The sequence below is a fragment of the Notamacropus eugenii genome, chromosome 1 (assembly GCF_028372415.1).
Source record: "Notamacropus eugenii isolate mMacEug1 chromosome 1, mMacEug1.pri_v2, whole genome shotgun sequence".
Lineage (NCBI taxonomy): Eukaryota > Metazoa > Chordata > Mammalia > Diprotodontia > Macropodidae > Notamacropus > Notamacropus eugenii.
Genome location: NC_092872.1, coordinates 241,705,520 through 241,729,037, shown reverse-complemented (window position 1 = coordinate 241,729,037; position 23,518 = coordinate 241,705,520). Strand labels below are relative to the sequence as shown.

The following is a 23,518-nucleotide window of genomic DNA, read 5'->3' as shown; positions in this document are numbered from 1 at the left end:
TGGCCACTTATCTGGAAAACAGTGTGTAAAGGTCCACCAAGGGCACGTTTATTATTACAATTTAAAACCCAGTTTTCTGGGAAGTAGAAACTACTACTCAAGTAAAATATGGTATCAGGTCCCAATCCTGACAACCATTAGTTAGCTGTTATCTTGGGCAAACAGCTTTACCTCTATACGCCTCAGTTTCCCCATCTGCAAAATGAGAGCAATACTTGCATTAACTACCTCACAGAATTACTGAAGATCAAATGAGAGAGCACATGTAAAGCTCTTTATGATTATAAAATGCCAAGTGGACAAAAGCTATGATCAATCTCTATGCAGTTCTTTGTTAATGTGCTTAACCAGTTCTGGCCAGCTCCAAAAACTACATTCCATGCATAATAGTTTCTCAAAGTAAGAGGGTGCAAAAGAATTAGAGGAAAGTGAAGCAGTCTGATTCCTGCCAAGTACCTTCTTGTAAAGCAGCTTCTGGAGTAGGAGACATGGAATGAAAGCCTTTGAGAAGCCCTAGTGTATAATCTGGCTAGGAGGTGAAGAGTTACCTGGTGCTAAGTCAGCATTTCCCCCCACAACAAGCAAGTAATTGGGGCGGGGGAGAGAAGAGGAATTGGATAAATACACACACATCCCTACTTTTTTTATTTCCACCACAAAGATGTACTGCTTTCCCAATATGACTCTGCCTTGCCCAGACTATTTGTTGGCCCTGAGAGCCCTGGGAATTCCTGCCCCTGTTCTCTGCCAGTTCAAATGCCCTTATAGGAAAGTGAACTGAAGGGGGGTAGCAAGTGGGAGAAATCTGCACCATCACTTCATCAGCCGCACACCAGAAATGAGTTATAGATTTCCTTTAATTAACATGCCATGCCAAGTAAACCACACAGAACAGAGAAAAGGAGTTTCTGTGGCCCTACCCCTCAGAAATCATGCAGGAAACCAAGAAGCAGGAAAAAGCTGGCAGGTCAATGGAGCAGAGCCCGAAGTATATGCAGATGACAGTGGCAGACCTAGGAAAGCCCTTAAGACCACGAGCATCTACTGAAGGAACGCAGGACTTTCAGTTCCGAGAATACCATGGGGTGGGTAGGAACCTCCTCCAATTAATCTGTCCCAAAGTGGAAGGGCCCACCTTGGGAAGTCTTCAAGAAAAGGCTGAATGAATGGCTGTTTGTTGAGGATGCTGTACAAGAGCTACCTGGATGGGGAGACACTGGACCTCCCGACTTCGTTACCATACATGTAACACTTTCTGTAATTGTGCCTTGCCTCCCCATCTAGACTGGACATTTTTTAAGAAAAAGGCTTGCAGGCATTCACCGTCCCAAAGGCTTCCTGCTGCTGGACCACTCCTAGCAAAGAGCTGGCTAGTTACCCTTATTATTCATCAGAATAGCTACTTATGTACAGAGCTCTTTTAGGGGAGACACTGTAGGGATTACTGGCTATTTTACAGATGAGGTGATTGAAGTTCAGGGGAATGACATAGGGATTACTGGCTATTTTACAGATGAGGTGATTGAAGTTCAGGGGAATGACATCACTTGCCCACGGTCACACAGCTGGTTAAGTTTGTGAACCAGAGTTCAAATCCAGGTTCTGTGATTCTTTCTCCTACCTCCAAGCCTCATGCTCTCATGCTTGGGTCTCAGGGTGGCACACAGAAGGGCACCAGAATGGGCAGGGGTATAGGAGGGACGGAAGTACTGGGGGAGATGAACAGCTGCCAAATTCTGACCCCTTTGTGGGAAAGGGAGAACTGGGAGGGTCCTACTCCAATCTTCTCTCCCTGCAGTCCCACAGGCAACTCATAAATTGACCTAGAACACCTCCAAGTTACGATCCTGTGCTAACTTCACAGGGTGAACAGAGAACTCCTGACTATGGGATTTCCAAGTAGTTACAAATTTTTTTTTTAAATTCTCTATTAAGCAAGGGGAACCCTTGCCCCCCACTGTTGGGTCCAGGGCCAGGTCTCCTCTTGGAGGATAGCTGCCTCAGATACTACACCCCTGAACACCTCTGGGGCAAGCCCCTCCCCCAAAACAGAAAATGGGCCCTGTAGAGCTGAACTCCTCAGGCCCACAGAACTGGCCCATGATGCCATGGGGGATCAAGTTCAAAATTCTCCAGAACCATGCCAACATCCCATTATCTGTTGAGAACCAGACAGATCACTCCTGCTTCCTGTCACATTCCCCAATTCTGACTGACTAGGGGGACTTCACAACATGCAAGCAGTTTCCACATAAAGTGTATTGGGGAAATATGTTGGTCCCATGACCTTTACAGCCATCTTATCTTTACAGCATCCCAACTGGCCCCATGCACTACCACCTCTGACAGGAGTCAAGGAGCCCCTCCGGCAAAGATGAGCTCCAGGGCTGCCTGGATGTCCCCCCCAGTTGCCTGGAGGGCTCGGAGGCTCAGTTCATCGTCATGGATGCCCATGTCCCGGAGTTGCTGCAGCTGGGGCTGCCACTGGCTCTGTGGGAAGACAAGATAATTAATCATTGTAAATAAGTTGACTTTTATTAAGCAAGACTGTACTTTAGCACTGAAGATAGAAAATGTGATGCAGCTACTCCTGCCTGCAAAGAGCTGATGAGAGAGAACACAACAAAACTTTTAACAGAAATGAGAATGCGATATGGACCTATGCGAGCTACAAAGTGCTATGGAGACATTAATGTTCGGCTTAAGGGGAAGGCTTAGCAGAGGGATGGCCACTGGAACTGGATTCAGAAAAATGGAAAGATGGGAGAGGAAGACATTCCAGATGTCAAGAGGGCTTTTCAACAATCTAGATATCAACTGGAAATCATATTTTGCTAAAAACTGAGCTTCTGGCAAATTATTTATGTATCTGGCTGACAAACTAATCTCTTGAAAGGAAGAAGAAGTAATATGACAGCTGCTCTAGACTTACTTCTAACCAATAAAGTTGGTGAAATGAAATCAATGGGAATCACAAAAGAAACAAAGAAAGACATGTTAAGAATTCACAATAACCAAGGTCAGAAATGTCAGCAATCAATACAATCTCTAGAATTGAAACAGATTTTTTTAAAAGTTCAAAGAAAAAACAATTAGGATTTCATGGCTTTTGAAAAAACCGAAGAGAATATAGAGGCTTCTCAAGAATGAATTTCTAATGATGAAAATGCAAATGACCAGCAAAAACAGAGAAGATATCTTTAGAAAGTCCAACGAAGGCAGACTTTAAAGGGATAGTATCTCTGAAAATGGAAGTAGGGGTACAAGACTGAGGAACACATTAATCAATAAGCATTTATTAAACACCTCCAATGTGCCAGGCAGTACGTACAGGAGAAGCAAAGACAAAAAGCTAAACATTTCACACTCTCAAGCAGCTTAGATTTTAAGAGAAGAGACAAACATAACACACACACAACAGAAAAAAGGTAGCCCTGGAGAGGAGGAGGGAGCTCACAGAACCAGGACAGGCCTCCCACCAAGGGGAAGAGCTCCAGTTTCCATGGAGTCTTAAAGGGAAAAAAAGGGATTCCAAGAGGCAGGAATAGTGGGAGATGGTCCCAGGCATGGGGAAAAGTTGTACAAAGGTGAGAGATGGGGCACAATATGTAAAGAACAGCAAGTCGGCTACAACCATAAGACCTGAGAGCATGTAGAGGAGACTAATGCTAAAGGAGAACAGAAAGGCAAGAAGGGGCCAAGCGGTGAAGAGCTTTAAATTACAAAGAAGAACATGAAAGAGGGGCATTACCTAAATGCCTTTACAAAAACCAATGATGACAATTTAGGGATTTTGTTTAGTTTCAAGAACTTTTTAAATTGCTATCTTCTGTTTTTACACCATCTCTACTTCCAACAATTTTCTTCCCCTCCACCAAGAGCTGTCTCTCACAACAACAAACCAAGTAGGAAGGATCCCCTCATCTATTCGTTCCCCCTTCCTCCCCCACTTCTGCAAAACTACTCAACATATACATGAAGTCTGACAGCGTCTGCAGATAGTATGTGAAATGACGCTTCTTTACAAAGAAGGGAGGAAGGCACATTTTCTCATTTTTTCTCTAATTATAATGACAAGCTCAGTTATCATAACACAACATTCAATTTTGGTTATTTGTTCTTTCCATTTACACTGTTCTGGTCACTGTGTACATTGCCTTCTTGGCTCATCTGACGTCACTCTGCATCATTTCACGTAAGCCTTCCCATGCTTCTCTAAATTCATCATGCTCATCATTTTTTATGGTCCAATAATATTCCTTTTAATGTATTATCCACAATTTGTTTATCCATTCCCCAAATCAAAGTGTTTCTACTTTGTTTCTAGTTTTTTGTTACTACAAAAAGTGCTACCATAACTTTTGGTATGGGGCAGGGGTTGGCAGTGTACATGCACACCTTGATTGGGGAATATATGCCTGGAAGTTGGTTTCATTTTATTTTAAATCTATACTAAGAAGATAAATCTATTTAATTTAAAATTAAATTTAAATCTATACAAGAACATGCCAAGTCCATTGCTTTAAGGGGATGATTTATATTATTCAACAGAAAGAAAGCAAAGTTACTCAATGCCTATTCTGATTCCACCTTTTGTCGGCAGAAATACTCCTTAGTCGAAAATTGTTGAACAAATATGGCTGAGAAGTGAAATGCAAAGAAAGCAGAACCAGGAAGGCAATGTATACAGTGACTACAGCAGTAGGAATGGAAAGAACAGCAATAACTCAATAGCAATCTAACAATTTAATAATAAAAATTGAATGTTGCGAAACTATACTGATCAGGCCTGGCTCCAATGCAGAGATAGGAACAAGCATCTCCTCACAGCCCCAGCCTCTCTGCAAAGCTGTGGAGCTGGGGTGTGCAATGCTGCACATCATAGTAAACTGTTTTTATAAGTTAGTTTTTTTCATTTTTCATCTTTTTTATTCTTTATTGTAAGGGATGGCTCTCTGGGAGAAGAGGGGAGGGATATATTGAAACAGGTAGATACTAAAAAAAAAAAAACCAAAAGATAGCAATTAAAAAAACTTCTAAGAAGGAACTGAAATCAAAGACAGCAAGAGAACACGGAGCTGCTCAAACCAAATTCATGTCTCTTGGTCTTAAGAACTTCCAGCTGAGATCATATGAACTCCGATGGCTGGTAATCTTTAAGGATCATGGCTATCAGGACAGATCCTAGAAAAAAGTAGATAAATGACCTGCCCATGTTTCAAAAGGTAAAGGGGGTGGATTCTTCATGATCGGAAGGAACCATCAGAGGGTGCCCAAGAAGAATCATGGCACACTAGCTTCATCTTCTTTTTTGACAGAGTGACTAGACTTGGGAAATAAAGGGGATGCCACTGTGGGAGACATTTACTTAAATTTTGGAATAGCATGTGACAATCTCACATGATCTTATTAAGGACAAAAGATAAAGTTGATGACAGCAAATTACATGGATTTATAATTTGTTGAACCCACATGTGCTCAAGTCTCTCTTTAAAGTATAGTGCTATGGAAGAGTCTACTTGACTTGCAAAAAAGCCCAAATGATCCTGGGCTACACAGTATCAAGGACATTATGGCATCCTGAACAAGAAAGGTGAGAGTACCCTAGGGATGTATCCATCAGGCTATGGCAAAAGATTATGTCTCACATTTGGATAAGCACATCTAGGGGAGGATGACCTAGATAACAAAGTGACTAAAAAACATAGCAAAGCAGGAACAGCTAAAAGAATTAGGGATATTTATCCCAAAGAAGAAAAGACTTAACAGAAACTCAAATACATGAAAAGCTCTTAGATGAAAAAGAGATTAGATTTATTATGTGTGATCCCAGAGGGCCAAACCAAGACCAGAATATAGAAGTTAGAATGAGGCAAATTACAGCTCAAAGAAAGAAAGAACTTCACATTCTGGGATCCTCTGAAAGTGAGTGAGTCGCTGGAGATGCTGCAGAGGGAAACTGTTCATGAGCAAAGGCTTCGACTCCATCACCACTATGCTCCTTTCCCAACTCAGGTTCCATGAGAGGTGCACCCATTGAAAGCTCACCGGAGCTGAGGGACTCACCTGGAGGTTTGGCTGACCTGAGGCCTGCAGGGCATGCTGGAGGGCCTGGCTGAAGAGATCATTAGTAATGGGGGTACCTGACTGGACACTGGTGGACATTGGTGAGGTGCCTGAGGAGTGGCCCTAGAAGCAAATCAGTTGTCAATGGCCGCCTTGTAGAATCTCAAAGTTCATCTGCTTCCCCAGTAAACCTCCTTCCTCCCCAATCCCAAATCACCCCACTAGGACTATTTTCTGCTCCATTTTCCTCCTGCTACCCAACAGCATAGACATGTGTCTTTGCTCAAGAGCCAAGTAGCCCAGAGGGCTCTCCACCTGGGTAAGAAAGCTTCTCCCAGTCCCTCTGCCCGAGCAGCCCTCCCTGGTCAGTGTGTCCTCTTGGGGGCAGACTCCCACCTGGAGTTAGTCACTTTCCTTCTCAGTGAGGAGAAAGCAACTAAAAAGAGGCTCCCTGCTAGGCAGCCCTAGGCCCACAAGCTTTAGGAGCTGACCAACAATGGGATGGGCTGCATGAGCAGTAAGGAGCTGTCCCCTGCAGTACCCAAGCAAAGGCTACATAACCATCTGTCAAAGATGGCACAGAAGCAATATGAAAAGCAGAGGTCCCTTCCAACTCGAGGATTCCTTAACTTCATTTTAAAAAGCTGGAGAAAGCACAGGAGCATCCTGGGAATATGACTTTTTTAGACTCTCAGGCACTAAAGTGAGGCTCATGTGTGAACAGCAGGAACAATATGAAACCTTGGTGGAGAGCCTGGCAACTCCACTGAGCCATGGCAAATGTTCCACACAGTAGGGCGCCACTTTCCTTGGGGTCTGCCCTCCTGTCCTTACCTGGGTGCCAGGGGTAGGGGTGTGAGAACTGCTCTCCGGGGTGCTGGCCAGGGCCAAGGCTGTGGCCAGCTCACTCTGTGTGATGGGCCGAGGGCCAGCTGCTCCACTGTACCCCAGAGATGCTGGGCGTGAGCTAGAAGTGCTGCTGGAGGGTGTGGACCTTGTGCTCTGGCAGAGAAAAGAAGAACCTATGGGTGAACTGGGCAAGTATAATTTATGCCACATCAAACTTTTGGGGGAAAATCCCCATCATGGCAAAAGCCACAAGAGATAGCCCCTAACCCAAAAGCAGCTCCAAAGGTCTCCTTAGGCACAAAGGCAACAGAATTCAATCTACAAAAGTCAGGAAAAGGAAAAAGACTGGATGAGCCACAGTGTAGTGATAATAGAAGAACCCACACTCATCTGGGAAGCTCAAAGGGAACCCCACCCCTCTGCGAAGGGCTTTCTCAGAACATCTCACTGTACCTAACAGCAGGTAGTCAAGATAACTTACAGGATGAAAGTCATCTTCATCATCAGAAAGTCCTTCAAACAAGAAGCCACCTGGTCCAGGGGAGAACAGATTTCAGTAAGAACAGCAGAGAGCCACAGATTCAGTTCCAAAATTCATTTTAAGATACTCTCTAACAAATTTATACTTCATTCTCTGGCTCTGGAAAATTACAGGACAGATGCATTTCACTGACTCAAGCTGAGTGTTCCCAATAACCACTCCCCCATCCCTAGCAATATACAGAAGCCCTGAGGGATGTCAGTCCCTGCTCCATTAACTGTATAAGGTTTCTGATCTCCCAAAAGGCAGTGTGCTCACCTGGCATGTCCCTGTAGGAACTAGAAGGCAGGCTTCGAGAGGAGGCCTCTGCCACAGGGAGTGGAGTGCTGCCTGCCACTGAGTGCAGAACCAGGATGATGGCATTGACTAGAGCAGGGTGAGCTGGGACCAACCTGGGGTAACGACACCAAGAAACACTCAGGTGACCTAGAGGCAGAAGGGGGTGGGGGGAGGCATTGGGAGTGAAGCTCCAGCAGCTACATGACTTGAGTCCTTGGCTAAAGATAAGTCCAAGGTATCTGTGTTCAGATACCCTTTAAACCACTTGTCATTCTGAAGCTTTAGGCATGTTTGTCCTGCTCATAATCCTCTCTCTTCCTCTACTACAATGGAAGAGTTTTCTATTAGTACAAAATACAGTATGAAACTTCCTTGAACCACACCTCACCACAAAAGAGGCCAATACTGAAAGAGACTTTTGTCAGTCACACATTTATCAAGCACTGCGCTAGACACTAGGAATACAAAGAAATACAAAAAATGGTTCCTGCTCTCAAAGGTCTCTGTCCTATGGGAGAAACAACATGCAAACAACAGCACAAACAAGCTACTATAGGATAAAGTGGAAAGAATCAATAGAGGGAAGGCATAAGCGTTAAGGACAATCAGGAAGTGCTCATCTTCTTGCATATAGTAAGATTCTGGCTGAAACTTGAAGCAAGTCAAGAGGTGGCCATGTAGAGGAAGAGCATCCCAGGCACAGGGCACAGATAAAGGAAACGTCTAGAGTATGGAAATGAGGCGTCTTGTGCAAAGAACAGCAAAGAGACTGGTATCCCTGGATCCCAAATTCCACAACAAGGTCTAAGACTGGAAAAGTTGGGGAGGTAGAGAGCATGAGGGGCTTTGAAGACCAAGCAGAGGATTTTATATCAGATCCTATGAGGAGTCAATGGTATTTCCTGAACTGGAGGGAAACAACACGGTCAGGAAGATCCACATGCCAGGTGAGTGGAGGTTGGACTGGAGTAGGCAGACACCGGGAATGGGGAGACTGACCAGCAGCTGTTACCACAATGCAGGTGGGAGGAGATGAGGGACTGCATTAAGGGGGGGGGCAGTGTCAAAGGAGAGATGCGGGCATATGCAAAAGACAGTATAGAGAAAAATATCAATATTGGCAACAGAGTGGATGTAGGAGGTAAGCAAATGAGGAGTCGAGGAAGACACTGAAGTTATGAGCCTGGATGACTGAAAGGACAGTACATGGAAGTTAGGAAGGGCAATTTTGGGGTATTTGGGGCAAAAGATAATGCATTCAGTCTCAGATATGCTGAGGTGAAGATGTCTATTGGACATTCAGTCTGAGATATCTAAGAGGGGTTTGGAGATGAGGTTAGGGCTGGATAAATAGATTTCAGAATCACCACTACAGATAACTGATGGCAGTGGGTAAGATATAGAGAGAATAAGAGAACCCAGAACAGAGGCCTGTGGGAATCCCACATCAATGGTTGTCGGACAGGTAGGAGGAGAACCCAGATAAAGAAGTGCCACAGGAATTCAGAGTGAAGCCAGTATGAAAGAGAAGAGGATAGCTGACAGTGTCAAAGGCTGCTCCCAGACTGAGAACAGGCTGGGAGATTTGGAAAGCTTTAAACAGATCATCAGAACTTTGAAGAAGACATTTTTGGTTGAATGAGTTCAGAAGCAAAACTGTACAGAGTTAAAAAGCATGAGAAGAAGTGGAGGCACCCAGTGTGGTCAATCTTCTCCAGAACTCTGGTCACAAAAGGGAGAAGAGATACCATAGCTAGTGGGTACCGAGGAATCAGGCAAGGGTTTGTTGAGGATGGGAGAGACACGAACAATCAGCAGACAAGCAAAGACTGAAGCTAAGTGAAAGCGTGGGGATGATGGAGGGGGCATCCACTGAAGAAGATGGGAAGGAATGGGATCACTTATGTAACAGAGGAGTTTTCCTTGATAAAGTGAAAGGTCACCTCTTCATGTGAGACATGGGAAGGGAAAGATGATGGCAGAAGACATGAGTGATGTGAGGAATAATCAGCAAACGGCCTTAATTTTTTCAGGAAATGAGGCAAGGTTGTCAACTCAGAAGGCAAAAGGAGGGGAAACCATGGGAGGCTTGAGGAAGGAATGAAAAGGTCTGGAAGAGCCACTGTTATGAAACAAATCTGTAGCAGACCCAGTTAGTACATTTTCCTATTTTCTCCAGATTCACTGTGTGTTTGTCCTTCGTTCCTGAAGACCATGCCATCAGAGAAATGACAACATGACTTGTACTTAACTTTGTTTTGAGTGATGGAGAGCTGTGCAGGTCACCAGCCTCACTTCTCCTCCAGAGCCATCTGAATCCGGTGACCAGATATTCACCAGGATGACTGGAGATGATCCAGGATGAGGCAATTGGGGTGGGGTTAAGCGACTTGCCCAAGGTCACACAGCTAGTGAGTGTCAAGTGTCTGAGGTGAGATTTGAACTCAGGTCCTCCTGACTCCTGCACTGGTGCTCTATCCAGTGCACTACCTAGCTGCTCCAGATTCATGCATCAGCATGTAGGAATAAAGGCAGTGGATAGTGGGAGTGATCCAAGACTGAGGTTTCCAAAAGCGAGATAGGTGATATAAGGGACCAAGAGTAGAAACCAGTTGAACTGGTTTACCAAATGATCTCTACAGAGAAGCAAGGAGATAACAGCTAGTGTGAGGTGATGGTGATGGTCTGGGAAAGACATGAGGTTTTAAGAGACAGGAGAGCACAGTGAGGATGAAGAGCAGGGTTTGAGGTTGGGAGGGAGAGATGGAATCACAATAGATTGTGATCAAATGAGGGAATTTCAAGGTTCACAGATGCATTTGTGGGTGATAGCAAGATCAAGGTTATGACCATCTCTGGTGTCACTGTGGTAGAGGTCATGGGAAATGAGTAAGGTGAGCGACTGTGAGGACAGGGTGTCTGAGGGAGTATCAAATATATGTCCAAAGGCCTGAGTAGGAGGGCAAGAACTGAGGGAGAAATATCATGGGCCAGGCACTGCACTCACTGAGAAAAGATAGTAAATATCCTGGAGGTCTGGTAGACAACAGTTATAAGCAATTTGATTGGGTGCTAGATATGAACTGGGTAAATCTCAGAGGAGGAAAGGTGATGGCTGTAGAGAGAAATCCTGGGAGTATCACCAGGGAGCAAAAAGTAGTCAAACTCCCTAACTTTGACCAATGAGTCAGGGGAAATGAGTGAAAATACAGCCAGAGTAGAAAAGTTGGCCAAGAGGCAACCAGGTGTCAGCAAGTACCAGAAGATGAAAGGAGATTTCGATGAAAGCAAGTTGTTGCCTATGAAGCAGGCATTCCAGAGAACACAGAAGGTATGGGCAACTTTAGTGTGACACCATAGGGTAGAAAAGGGAAATGGAATAACAGATGGGTGGGGAGGCCAGAGAATGGGTTTTGAATGATGACAGTCAGAGATTCAAACTGACTGGGATGGAGCATTTGGTAATCATTAAGTTTAGGTAGGTTTTCATGGTCTCTAGGAATCTGACCTGTGGGTGGAATCCTCAGGCCAGGGACAAGTGGAGGGAGCTAAAATTCCCCAAGGAAGGGGACCAGGCTGGAGACTTGGTGGAATGGCCTTTCCTTTTCCCCAGAAAGGAGCCTGGAGCTCCACGGGCTCCAGGGGGAGGCAGGGCCTGACAGGATGCAATGGCATTTTTTCCCCTTGTCCCAAAGGCAGGAGACTAGGGCACTTGCCTGGTGTTTTTCTCCTTTTCCTAAGAGAAGAATTCCTCCCCCTCCCATGAAGCCTAGACAGGATGCCTTCTGCACTGTTTCATGAACACTCTAGAGACAGCCTTTGTTCATTTGGCTCTTTGTACCTGGAAGTCTACCCTCTCTGCCCCTCTGAACTCTATTCATCCTTCAAGCTCCAGCTCAAGATGCCCTTCTTTCTCCCTCCTCTGAACTCTTCCAGCACCTCCTGGTGTCATATGACATGCACCTGCTGCCTCCTGGTCCAAACAGGAGCTGCCCTCGCCAAGGAAAGCATCTGCTTTCAAATACTGAGGGCAGGGGCTGTCTTGTTGTCTGTATCTCCCTCACAGTGCCTGGAACAGAACTGAATTAACGGGCATACATTATGTGTGTTGATTAATTAAGCCTCTGCTAACAGGTCTGCCTAACAAGAGGATAAGGACTTGAATGGTCTACCTTGCTTCAAGCATCTGCTGCCCACTGGGCTGACACCCAGCCCTGGCCCATCCCAGAGCCCTTGGTAGGAGGAACCTTGGCAGTCACAGACCACCCCTCAATCCCCTCATCACAACGAGGCTGGAACAGAAAATGCCAAACCAGAGTTGCCCTCTGGTGGTTATGGGTGATCTTGTTTGCATCTCAAACTCCTGGCTTTAGTTGTTTTTAACTGCTTAATTACCACAAGCCAGCACATATCACACTAGCTTGGGCAAGAAGAGTCCACTAGCACTTGGAAAAGACAAAGAGTTTGTGTGGCCTTGGGAGAGGCCTCAGTCTCCTCATCTATAAAATGGGAAGGGGAAGGAATGAACATTTGTATAGTGCTTACTATGTGCCAGGCACTATGCTGAGCACTTTACAAATACTGTCACATCTGAACCTCAAAACTACTGAAAGGTGCTATTATTGTTTCCATTTTACAGCTAAGTAAACTAAGGCAAACAGAGATTTAAGTGACCTGCTCAGAGTCACGCAGCTAAAGTGTCTGAGGCTAGATTTGAACAGAGTATTCCTGACTCTAGGCTCAATGCTCTGTTGACTGCACCACCAGCTAAAGTAGGCATTTCATGTAGCCTAGGGGGAAAACTCCCAAAATCCCTTTTTCCAATTTCCTTTTTTTATCAAGTAGTCAACAACAAGCATTTACTAAGTACCTGCTACATCTAAGCACCAGGTAGCGAGGTGCCCACTCTTTAGCTATGTCCTTGTGGAGGCACCTGCCTCCATTCCATGTAATTTCACCTGCCAAGTTCTGGAATCCCTTCTCTTCAGCATTCCTTTTCAGCTGGGTTAGAAACTCTCAGTTTATTTATTGGCTGACTGGCATCTCCCTGCTGGACCTCAATAACAACAAAGCACCAAGTCCCCCGAAGCAGAACTCTTGCTCACCCCACAAAACATCTTAGCAGCAATGATCTTATGGTGGCCACAACCCCCAAACCTCTGACTGAAACAGGGACCAAGGAACCCTAAATCATTCCTGTCTGCCTCCCTTTCCTGCTATGGCCCAAATATCATTATGCCCAAGGATGCCCACAGACATCCATAGCCGTATATGTCTCTTCCCTTCCCCTCCACCCTCCCGCTGTGGAGGGGTTAGTCCCAGCCTCATTTGAAGGGCACTCAGGACTTGCCCTAGTTTGAAGGTGCCAGTCCTAGAGGTGGTAATAATGACAAGAACAACAGCTATCGTTTATACAATGCCAACAGTGTGCTAAGCACATAAGTATCTCATTTGACCTTCAAAACAACTCTGGGAAGTAGACACTATTATCCACTTCACAGATGAGGAAACTGAGGCAGCCCCAAGTGAAGTGACTTGCCCAGGGTCACCCAGCCAATAAGTGTCTTGAGAAGGGATTTTAATTCAGGTCTTCCCAACGCCAAGCCCAGGGCTCTATCCCCTCTGCCACCTCAATGCCATGGAGGGGTCAGAAAGGGTAACTGAGCTAACCAAGCACCCCTTCCCTTGTTGTCTCTGCCTCCTGCCTCCTTGAGTGTTTCCAATTAACCTACATGGCCTTCCCAGAAATAAGCTTTCAGCATCAACTTTTTTAGCTTTTATAATTCTTCTGAAGATCCTGTTTCGTCACAGCAACAAAAGGACTCTGACATTCTCTAGGTCCCTTCTAACTCTAAATCTGATGCTCTTCTCATCTACTTGTACCCAAAAGTGCAATGGTGTTTTCAGCCCTTTCTCTACCCAGCTCTATGGGAGAGAACAGACTTGTCGGGAGTGCCTGGCTGGATGAACCACCCCACACTTACGTATCCAGCATGTTGGGATCAGCGAAGACTGAGAAAAGGTCCTTATCCTGAAGAACCCCTGTAAGAGACCCAGAAAATACATCAGAGAGGAAAGGCCTGATTAAGACCATGAGGAGGAAGAGGCTACAGGACTCCTGTGGGTTCTGTTCCTCAGAAGGTTCTAGGGGTAAAGGGCTCCCAAACATCCTAGAGAGAGAACCTGGAGGCAGGTAGTGCCTATTAGGCAGAAGAAACTGCCTAGTGGTGTAGCCACCGTTGTTGTTTGTCATTCATTTTCAAAGAGGACCAATGACATCATCCAAGTCCAGGGCAAGGACAAGTTCAGGACAACTGGTGATGGCCCAGGATGCAGTGACACTGAGGGGAAGCCCCTGACCTTGTCAGTGAGGCCTTGACACACCAGGTCTCCCCTACACAGAACATCCTTACTCTACTCTCTGCGGAGCCCAATCAATCAACCAATACTTAGTACACACCTACTATGAGCCGGGCACTGTGCCAAGTACCAGGTTATAAACACAACAATAAGACAGTCCTGTCTTCAAGAAGACTCCATTTTACTGGGAGATGCAACATGCTCACAGATAAGTAAGTAAATGGCCAGTGATTTGGGAGGGCACCACTATCAATGGGGAGATTGAAGAAACTCCTCTCACAGCAGACAGCCTATACACCTTAAGGAAGGGATGAGTTCCAAGGGGAGAGGAAGGAGAGCACTGCCATCACATGGGGGTCACCTTATACAAAGGCACATGAGCTGGAAATGAAGCACCATGTATGGAAACAGCCAAGAACAAATCCAAACTGTACTTCCTGGCTCCAGAAGAGATCTGTGACTCCATTTCCCCCTGATCAAGGTCAGGAACCAGCTTTCAAGATGACTAAATTCAAGTCAATAAACACTGGGCATCATGTATAAACTATATCAAATTGCTTATTGTCTTGGGGGGGGGCAGGGAAAGGGAGGGGAAAAATGGAGGGAAAAAATATGGAACTCAAAATTTTTAAAGACAAATGTTCATTTTTTATTCTTGTATGCAACATGACTAATGTGAAAATGTGTTTCATAAGAATGAATGTGTAGAGCCTATATAAGACTGCATGTCATCTCAGGGAGGGAGGGTTAGAAAATTTAAAACTTATGGAAGTGATTGTTGAAAACTGAAAACAAATAAATTAAAATTTAAAAAATTAGAAATAAATGATCATAAAAAATGTCTAAAATTGTTTTTTTTACTTATTATTAAGGGGGAAAAAATAAAATATAGAAAAACCCCAAGAAACAAACATTGGACACTGATGCTGGGCAAGGCCTTGTGCTGAGTGCTGCATGGCCCCACCATGTCCAGCTCTGATTCTGGGCTCTTACCTCCTCGGGGAAGCCTTCTCCAATAACCTGAGTACACAAAAAGCTCCAGAGAATCAGAGAAACTCAACATGGAAGACAGTCTGACCCAGACCCCAAAAAGAGCCCTCTCTACAAGAATGTGCACTTCCCACAGCCCCACCAATGGTGACTATCCCATCTTGTGTCATCTTTACTAGTTTGCTGGATACAACCTCACAGTTGTTTTCATTTGCACTTCATTTATTTAGTGATTTGGAGCATCCTTTCATTGGTTGTTAATAGGTTGGAATTTATCTTTTGAGAACTATCTGTTATCCTTTGATTACTCTGTCCACAGTGAATGGTTCTTGGTCTTATATATTTGTGTTATCTGGGATATCAGACCTTGATTAGAAATATTTAGATATTCTCTTTCAATAAACAGCATTTTTTCGTATTCGTATTGCATTGATTTTGATAGTCTGAAAGCTTTTCAATTTTTTTTTCTACTACAAAGGGGAAGGTTCTCTGGACAAGGAAATGGGGATCAATATATTTGGAAATTAGGGTTATGAAAAATATCAATAACAAAGATAGCATAACTAAAACAATGAGAGAGACCAACAGAGAGACGGAGAGATAGACAAGAGACAGAGAGAAAAAGATGAGAAGAAAAGAATACCAAAAGAGAACAATCTCATAGAAGACCAAGAAGAGACAATACCAAGAAGGAAAGGGTTATTGAGTGTCAAATGAGACCCCAAAACAAGAAGGATAAGGACTGCAGGAAGCTCCCTGGATTTAGCGAATGGTCACTGGTGACCTTGAAGTTTCAGGAAAATCATGGGAAGCAGCTAAACCAACAGGGGAGGGGGTGGAGAATAAGCATTGAGGAATGAGGGGCAGCAGGATCTGTTAGTGAGGGCAGTGAAGGGGAAATAGAAGGCGAGAACTCCAGGATACAGAGCAGTCGAGGAAAAAGTGACCTTGCTTTCCTTTGTACAGGAGAAACCCTGGTGGGTTTCTAAGCAGGTAAGACAGATATAGAAGTTGACAGAAACAATAGGGAACATCAATGAACCAAGGCAGAGGAGCCTGGAGAGCACAGGTCAGGGGAGGGGGTGGTCAGCCTCGGCAGCAGGAAAGTCACCTGATTCTCTGCAAATAAGGACAGCAGAGGACAGAAAGCAGTAAGATCACTAAAGTCAGACAGACTCCACCCACTCAATGAAGTAAGGTGTAAGGTGATCTGCTGGAGTGAGGTTGAAGATGAGAGGCTTCCCATCACTACTGTGGCCATGATGACAATGCTGATGAGAGCACCAAGGGAGAAATGAGGACACTGAGGCTTGGAAAGTCCCAATGACTTGTGCTTGGGATCACGCTGTATGTGTCTGATGTAGCACATGAACCCAGACCTTCCGAACTCTAAGTTCCACTCTACCCACTCTGGTCCCATGATAAAGAGTAAACATAGGTTTTAAAAAACCTCTAACCATTCTTCCAACCACCTCAGGTTCTTTACAGCACTTACCCAGTGCAATGGGATCATTGCTGAGGCCTGGGGTGGCTACAATGATCTGATCCAGGGATTCTTTATTCCCCAGCATCTTAAAGACCTGTCAAAGAGAAGAAGACAGCTAAGTGTTCCTGACAAAAATAATCAGCAAACACCACCACCATGCATGAGAACGGTCTTTTAGCAAGCTTACTTTTTAAAAGCAGTTATGACAATAAAGCACATATACATTATCTAATCTGCACAAGAGCCCAGGCAACAGCAGAAGCTTTCCCTTTTTTTCTAAGAGTAGTAAAAGGTCAAGGGAGAATGAATCAGTAAGGACAGTCTGACTACAGTGGATCCCTCTGGTCCTGCCCCTAATTCAATACCTCTCTAGTGATAATGATGTCTCAGAACAAATGCCCATGCTCATGGTTCCATGCCCAAGGACAAAAGTCTCACACACATCAGAACTCCTTTTCAATCCACAGCCAAACAGAACTGTCCATTTTGATACCTCTTTACATATGATGAGGCCTTTAGCTTTAGATTTAATTCTGCTAATCTACCTGGCAGGCAGGATTACTGCCATTATACAGACTAAAAATGGGTCCCAGAAAGTTGAAGCAATTTATTCAGTCAAAATAATAAAAAAAAGCAAAAAATGAAAACCTCAGTTTTTGCCTTGGAGACAATCATTCCAAAGGCCCAAGACTGGCATTATGTCATTAATGCTGACTCTAACTGTACCCAGACCTGTCTTGGGAACACAGGATCCCCTGATACCCAAAGACATGCCAAGAACACCCCAAGGATATCTTAGTTGCTTTTTTGGATTCCACAGATTTCTTAATCTCCTTCACACCCTGTCCTGTGTTCCTGGTAACCAAAGAGCTGACAAGAAATCCTGTATTTGGGCCTGCGCCTCATACTCACTGCATCACGGTAGGCAGGACTGCTATGCAAGGCAGTGTGCAAGACCCGGAACTCCCTCTGGGCAGCCACTTTATCCACAGGTTCTGGGGGGAGAGGTTCCAACAGACACATTAGAGCCAGACAGAAGCACAATCACACAAGTTTAGAGCAGGCCTCAAAGAACATTCAGTCCAGCCCTTCACTTGAGAGGAAGGCCAGTGAAAGGTAGGGCCTAGTTGAGATGACAGAGCAATATGCTGGGCTCCCTCTCTCCCTGGGGCTGCTTTCTCCAAGGCTGGGCTGGGGCTACAAGTATCATACCTCAAGGCCTCAATCTCATCTTTGGTTACATTCTGGTTCATTTACATGCAACCCCACATGGTCCTAGTCACGCTCATCCTGATTCTTGGCCCTTCTTGACCTCTGTACAGATGGCCTGGTTCAAGCTTAGTGGGGAGAGGTGTGGTACTGAGGGTCATGTCCCCATCACCAGCCAATAAAGCAGATGCCTCTTTTAAAGAATAAATTAAGAAAAAAATCATCTTAGCAGCTTATAAGAGCCATTAGTGGCAAAAACCTTTAAGATTTGGTAGATGGGGGGGGGGGGGGGGGTGTTATGACAAGAAAGAAGACAGAGATCAGATAATGCCCCTAAACTACTCGATGCTTTGTCTCCTCTGCAGCAGGCACTGGAACAATCCCCAAATATGGGCATTTCTAAGCTCTAAGATATATAACAAAAGGTTTAAAAACAACACTGGCTCTATCTTTCCCATGTTTCTAATTTAGAGGGTGAGAAATTTTCTACCCTCTAGACATAAACATTAGTAAATTCATTATTAGATCTTTTCTTGACTTTTGAGGACTTAACAAAAAAAGATAGTATTTTTTGCACCTAAATACACAAAGGGATTGCTTCCCCCACTAAATGAGAAGCTCCATTTGGGTAAAAAAAAATTTTTTTTTGAGGTGTGGAAGTCTAGAATCCAGAAAGTATGGGGGTCATATTTTCCTATGGTCACTTGAAATGCCATAATAAGGATTATAGATTCAAAATGTTTTCACAGTTTACTCAATTTGATTTCATATATGTCTTTTCAAAAGGGGGAATACTCACGTCCTAATAGAATGTCAGTCCCCTTAGAGTAGAGATTGTTTCATTTTTTTGTTTTTTTAATCTCTACCAACCAGCAAATTCTAGGCACTTTGCTTAATGAATTCAAGGAAAACAGGTCCATTAAGGAATTCACTGCTGGTGAACACGTGAAGTGACACAACCATGCAGAAGAACAATATGGATCTATGTCCCTAAGGTTACTAAACTGTGTCTACCCATATTATTCAGCCTACACCACAAAGAGATCAAAAAATAAGAAAAGGCCCCTATGTACCAAAAATATGTATAACCAATCTTGGCCTCATGGTCAAAAACTGGAAACTAAGGAGATGCCCACATATTAGAAAATGGCTAAACAAACTGCGGTTATACAGATGTAATGGAATATTATTGTACCCTTAAAAATGACAAAATAGATGGTTTTCCAAGGAAACTGGAAAAAATTCTATGATCTGACGCAGAGTTAAATAAGACAAAATAGGAGACGATTTATATCACAGCAATATTATGGAGAAAAATGTTTTAAGATTTTGGAACTCTGATTAATGCAATTTTTAACCAGTCCAGAGGACTGAAAATGAATCATACCACCCACTTCCTGCCAGAGATGTGATAGGACTTAAAATCCAAAATGAGACATGAATTTTTGAACATGGCCAACATAGGAATCTGTTTGCTAGACCAATATGTTTGGTGTGAGGGTTTTGTTTTTTGTTTTACGGCTCAATTGAGGGGGAGGGTATTGGGACTGACAGATAATGTTTGTAAAAAATAAACAAGTTTACAAAAACATTGAATGTGTGCTGATTAATTGCCTGCAAAGAAGAAATAATAGACACAAATTTCAAGCTAATAACTATGCACTGCTCTTAGCACTGCAAAACAGTGTCAAAAGTACCTGTAAAATGTGTTTTTAGACAAAATAATCTTGAGGCCCAGGATTTTCTAACCCTGAGGTAAATAAATTCTCAATATACCCTAGTTTTATGGTATCTACAAGTCAAATCATCACCTGATAGATGTAGTCTATAGACAGATTATGCTTTAAAAAAAAAGAAGTGTAATTGCTAGAGAGTTCAAAAATGTGTTGCATATTTTTTTCTAGTGAACGTAAAACACAAAGACGCTAAAGCAGAAACAAATGAGTTGCAGTCAAACTAATCTACTTGTTGTTCTCATCCATGACATCCCATAACCTGTATGTCTCTGTGGGTAGTTCCACATGCCCGCAATGCCCCTCCTCCTCACTGCCAGCTCCTCAAGTCCCCAGATCCACTCAAGCTCGTTTCAAGTACCCAGCACCTCCAGGAGACCTGTCTTGATCCTCCCCAGGTGTTGGTCATTCTCCCCTTATCCTCACCCCCACCATTACTATAAATATGTTTCATTTTTACTTATAATTTTTTTGTAACCCCAGCACTTATCACAGAGCAGGCACTTAAAAATTTGTAAACTGATTTGAAATGTCAAGTACATACTTGCCCAAGCAGCCAGACATGCTAGAAATGCATAACAGGACTGACATTGCAGAAAAAGACAATGTCAATACCATCTTAACTCAGTGAAGGGAAATTCAGAAGTGAATAATAGATAATTCTTGCAACAATCTCATTAAATGATATATCTAGGCCCAACCCCATCAACTCATAGCATGTTACTTCTCTTGCAAGATACAATTTTTCAGATAGCATCTGGCTATCTGAGACCACCAAATTGTCTTCTCACCTGCTTTCTGATCTGGCTCGGGCCATGACTTTCGAAGAACATGGACTGTGGACCCAGGCTGAATGCCATAGAAATCAAGGGTCTGGTCATCCTTTAGCTTTCGACCACAGTAGATTAGATCTGAAAAGAAGGATCAGTTGTTATCACTTAGAAGGACTGCTATTTAAGAATACTTCCAAATAAGCTACAGCAGCTGACACAGTGCATTTTTTTTATCCATAAGGCAAAGAAAAGAGACAGGACGAAAATTTCTATTTCAAAGTGAACTGTTAATAAAATGTTCATGTTAATTGACATGTCTGGTCCTTCAAGTGTCATGCTTATTTAACAATTTTTCTGACTATCAATTCTTTCACTGATTTATGACTAAGATCTCAGAAAGAGCAACACGCTTTCATGAAAAGGGCAATGGATTTGGATTTGAAGCTGGAATTGTCAGAAGAGCTTGGTTTAAATTCTGGCTCTGCTGCTTCTACCTGTGTGATGTTGGACAAGTCACCACCCCTGTCTGAGCTTCACTTTCCTCATCTACAAAATCAAGGCACTAGAATAATCTCAGCCCCAAATCCTATGATCCTAACAGAAACATCTATGTGTCTACGTTTATGAAGCGACACATACAGGTAAGCCTCATTGTTCATAAATACATTTTGATTATGAATGGTAGTATGTATAAAATTTTTTCCACTGGATTAACAGGAGTCACTCGTGGATCCCTGCCTCTTGAACAAAGCATAAACACAATCAGATGATGTCACAAACACTGGGCACAGAGCTAAGGCTGGAAGGGATATCACAGATCATCTGGCCCAACACATTCTTAACACTGAACTATGGGAGATGAGAAGAGTTGCTCACTGACTTTCACTTTAAAAACTCTTCTGAGAGACACAACAATGTGATAGCTCAATATAACTTTGTGATTCATTTACCAGATTTGAGACTTAAAATATTCTGGAGAGTCTTAAAGAGTCCTGTGTGATCCCTAGATCTATTTCCTAACTACTCAGTTTACCCAAAGCGCCAGTACCTCATTACTGACATAAGAAATACCAAATAGTGACTAGTCCACTTGGACACATCTGAAATGTTCAGAAACCTGGAACAGGGATAGATGGTTTAAACTGAGACTCACCAATCAGCTCCGGATCTGGGACTGACTCCTGCAGTTTGCCAGCAATGAGCTGCTTCAAAAATGATATACTGTAGGCACCCAAGGAATATTCCCCCAGTTCTGTCTCTGGCAAGCGGAGAATGGATTTCGGGGCCAATGGCTGATCAGCCAGTTTTACTGCAAGGTGCCAGTCCGAGAGAGACATCCTCTCTCCTTCTCGCTCTCTCTTCCTCCCTGGAAGAGAACAAACTCTCAAACAACCAGTCCTTGGAGCTGAAACAATAAACACTGACTTCTCTGTCTGCCTCTAACCTGAACAGGAGGCTATAACTGAGAACAAGACAGCAAAGCTCGATGATTCCTATTCCCTGTGGCCACGCTATTTTCCTACCTAATATGATTATGACATCACTTCCGTGACCTCTCACCCTTTTTTTTGCCCAAGAGTCAAGATGTAACAATGGTAAGATCTGCGCTGGAAGTCTGGGCAGCTGGCAACAATCCAGTCACTTCAGGGCCTTAATTCTCCGCCTTATACAACTGCACCCAGTAGGTGCTTACTAAGTGTTTACTGGACTGAACTGAATCGGACTGAGCGCCAGGGCAGCTGGAGGACCCCGTAGGCGCTCCCGTCAGAGTTCCTGGCTCTGTTCAACACGATGACTCAAGGCATTCTAGGTCCGCGACCTCGCGCACCTCCCCTGGGGGCCGGGGGTCGGAGGATGCGCCCAGGATCCCGCGCTCTCTCTTGGGCCCCTCCCCGGGCCGGAGAGGCCCAGGAACCCCGCGGCCCAGTTCCATCCCCTGCCCCGGGGCTCGAGGGCGTACTAGGCCCCGCGCCTCAGGGGGCCGAGAGGGGTGAGAGGGAGGAGGATGAGGGCTACCGTCCGTGTCACTGCAGAGGACGGATCCCAAAGCTCAGGACCCGAGCCCACCCGGGGCCCATCCCCTCACCCGTCCCGCGGAAGGAGCCCGGCCGCGAAGCCGCCGGGATAGACACTCACTCCGTCCCTCACGCCGGAAGCCGGAAGCTCCGCGTTGCATGCTGGGAATTGCAGTTTTCTATGTCCCTGTCCCTCCCCTCCCATTGCCCCCTATTTCCCCTACCCTTCCCACTTATCCATGCAGTCATCCACCCATCCCTCCGCTCCCCCAGCCCGCCCCCCCCCCCCCCCCCCCCCCCCGCTTAAGGAACACGTTGTACGCATGCTCACTCGGGTTCGAGGTTCCTCCTCCTCCGCCTCTTCTGGCTCATGCGCGCGCAGCCGCGAGCACGAGTACGTGCGCTCCAGGAGGGCGGGGCCAAGATGGTCCCAGCGCGGGTCCGTTTGAAGCCGGCCGGCTCGAGGGCCTGGAGAAGAGCCGAAGGGGAGTGAAGGAAGGGAAAAGGAGGGGAAAAAAAGGAAGGAGCGAGGAGAGGGACCCGGGCTGGGCTGCGCTGAGCCGAGCCGAGCCGAGGACCGAGGCGCCGTCCGCGGGTTCTCGCTCGAAGACCCAGAGCGGGGAAGAGGAGGGAATGAGGGAGAGGAGCGGGAATGGGGGAGGGGGCGAGGAGGAACAGCAGGGTCTAGCGTCGGCGTCGCCGGGGATCTCGCGAGATCTGCGCTGGGACGCTGGCCTCTGGGTGGGCCTCGCCCCTGGCCGGGGGTGAGGGAAGGGGGCGTGCCTCGTGGTCGCAGACCTGGTGGGCGTAGGGAAGGCGGGTTAAGTCATTTGACACCGAGACCGTATGACGGTGGGCCACAGGTTTTCCTGCCTGGGCCTCGGTTTCCTCATCTGTAAAATGAGGGCTTTGGAATAAATGGTCCGTGAGGCCCCTTCAGACCTTGATCTGATTCAATTCAATAAACATTAAGCACCACCTATATACCAGGCTCGATGCTAACCGCCCGGGTTGGCTCCCTGGGCAAAGGCAGGCTAAAGAATGGCCGCCCTCCAGGCCGTTCTGGGGAGGGGGGCAGGCTACCCCGTTCTCTCTTTCCCGGCTTTTGAGGGTGCTGGGGCTCTCAGGAGGACCCGCCTCCCACTCGCCGGGCTGCTCCCGCCACTTTGGTAACCACCTGGCCCCGAGTTCTCTCACCTGTGGCTCCAGAAAGCTGT

The 23,518-nt window shown here is 45.2% G+C and overlaps 1 protein-coding gene across 7 annotated transcripts; it reads right to left on the bottom strand.

Moving 5' to 3' along the window:
- Positions 1-839: 839 nt before the first annotated feature.
- Positions 840-23,022, bottom strand: UBL7 (ubiquitin like 7). Of its 7 annotated transcripts, none has more exons than XM_072628372.1 (11): positions 22,633-23,022; positions 21,440-21,652; positions 20,305-20,424; positions 17,484-17,566; positions 16,581-16,665; positions 13,720-13,777; positions 7,715-7,848; positions 7,397-7,446; positions 6,901-7,068; positions 6,067-6,189; positions 840-2,490 (listed from the first exon to the last, which is right to left on the bottom strand). In XM_072628372.1, the coding sequence occupies exons 2-11, from the start codon at positions 21,621-21,623 to the stop codon at positions 2,353-2,355; spliced, it is 1,143 nt and encodes a 380-aa protein (XP_072484473.1). In that variant the 5' UTR covers positions 21,624-21,652; positions 22,633-23,022; the 3' UTR covers positions 840-2,352. The 7 variants fall into 7 exon arrangements, with proteins under 7 accessions (XP_072484473.1, XP_072484471.1, XP_072484472.1 ...); XM_072628370.1 differs by lacking the exon at positions 22,633-23,022 and adding an exon at positions 22,423-22,585; XM_072628371.1 differs by lacking the exon at positions 22,633-23,022 and adding an exon at positions 22,373-22,489.
- Positions 23,023-23,518: the final 496 nt, after the last annotated feature.

Excerpts from the sequence above, each read along its gene's own strand:
- UBL7 (XM_072628370.1), bottom strand. The coding sequence starts at position 22,462 with ATGCAACGCGGAGCTTCCGGCTTCCGGCGTGAGGGACGGA. Across the intron at positions 7,849-13,719 it reads GATCCCAACATGCTGGATAC|GTTGGTCCCAGCTCACCCTG; the intron begins GTAAGTGTGGGG and ends TCGTTACCCCAG. Across the intron at positions 7,447-7,714 it reads TTCCTACAGGGACATGCCAG|GTGGCTTCTTGTTTGAAGGA; the intron begins GTGAGCACACTG and ends CCCCTGGACCAG.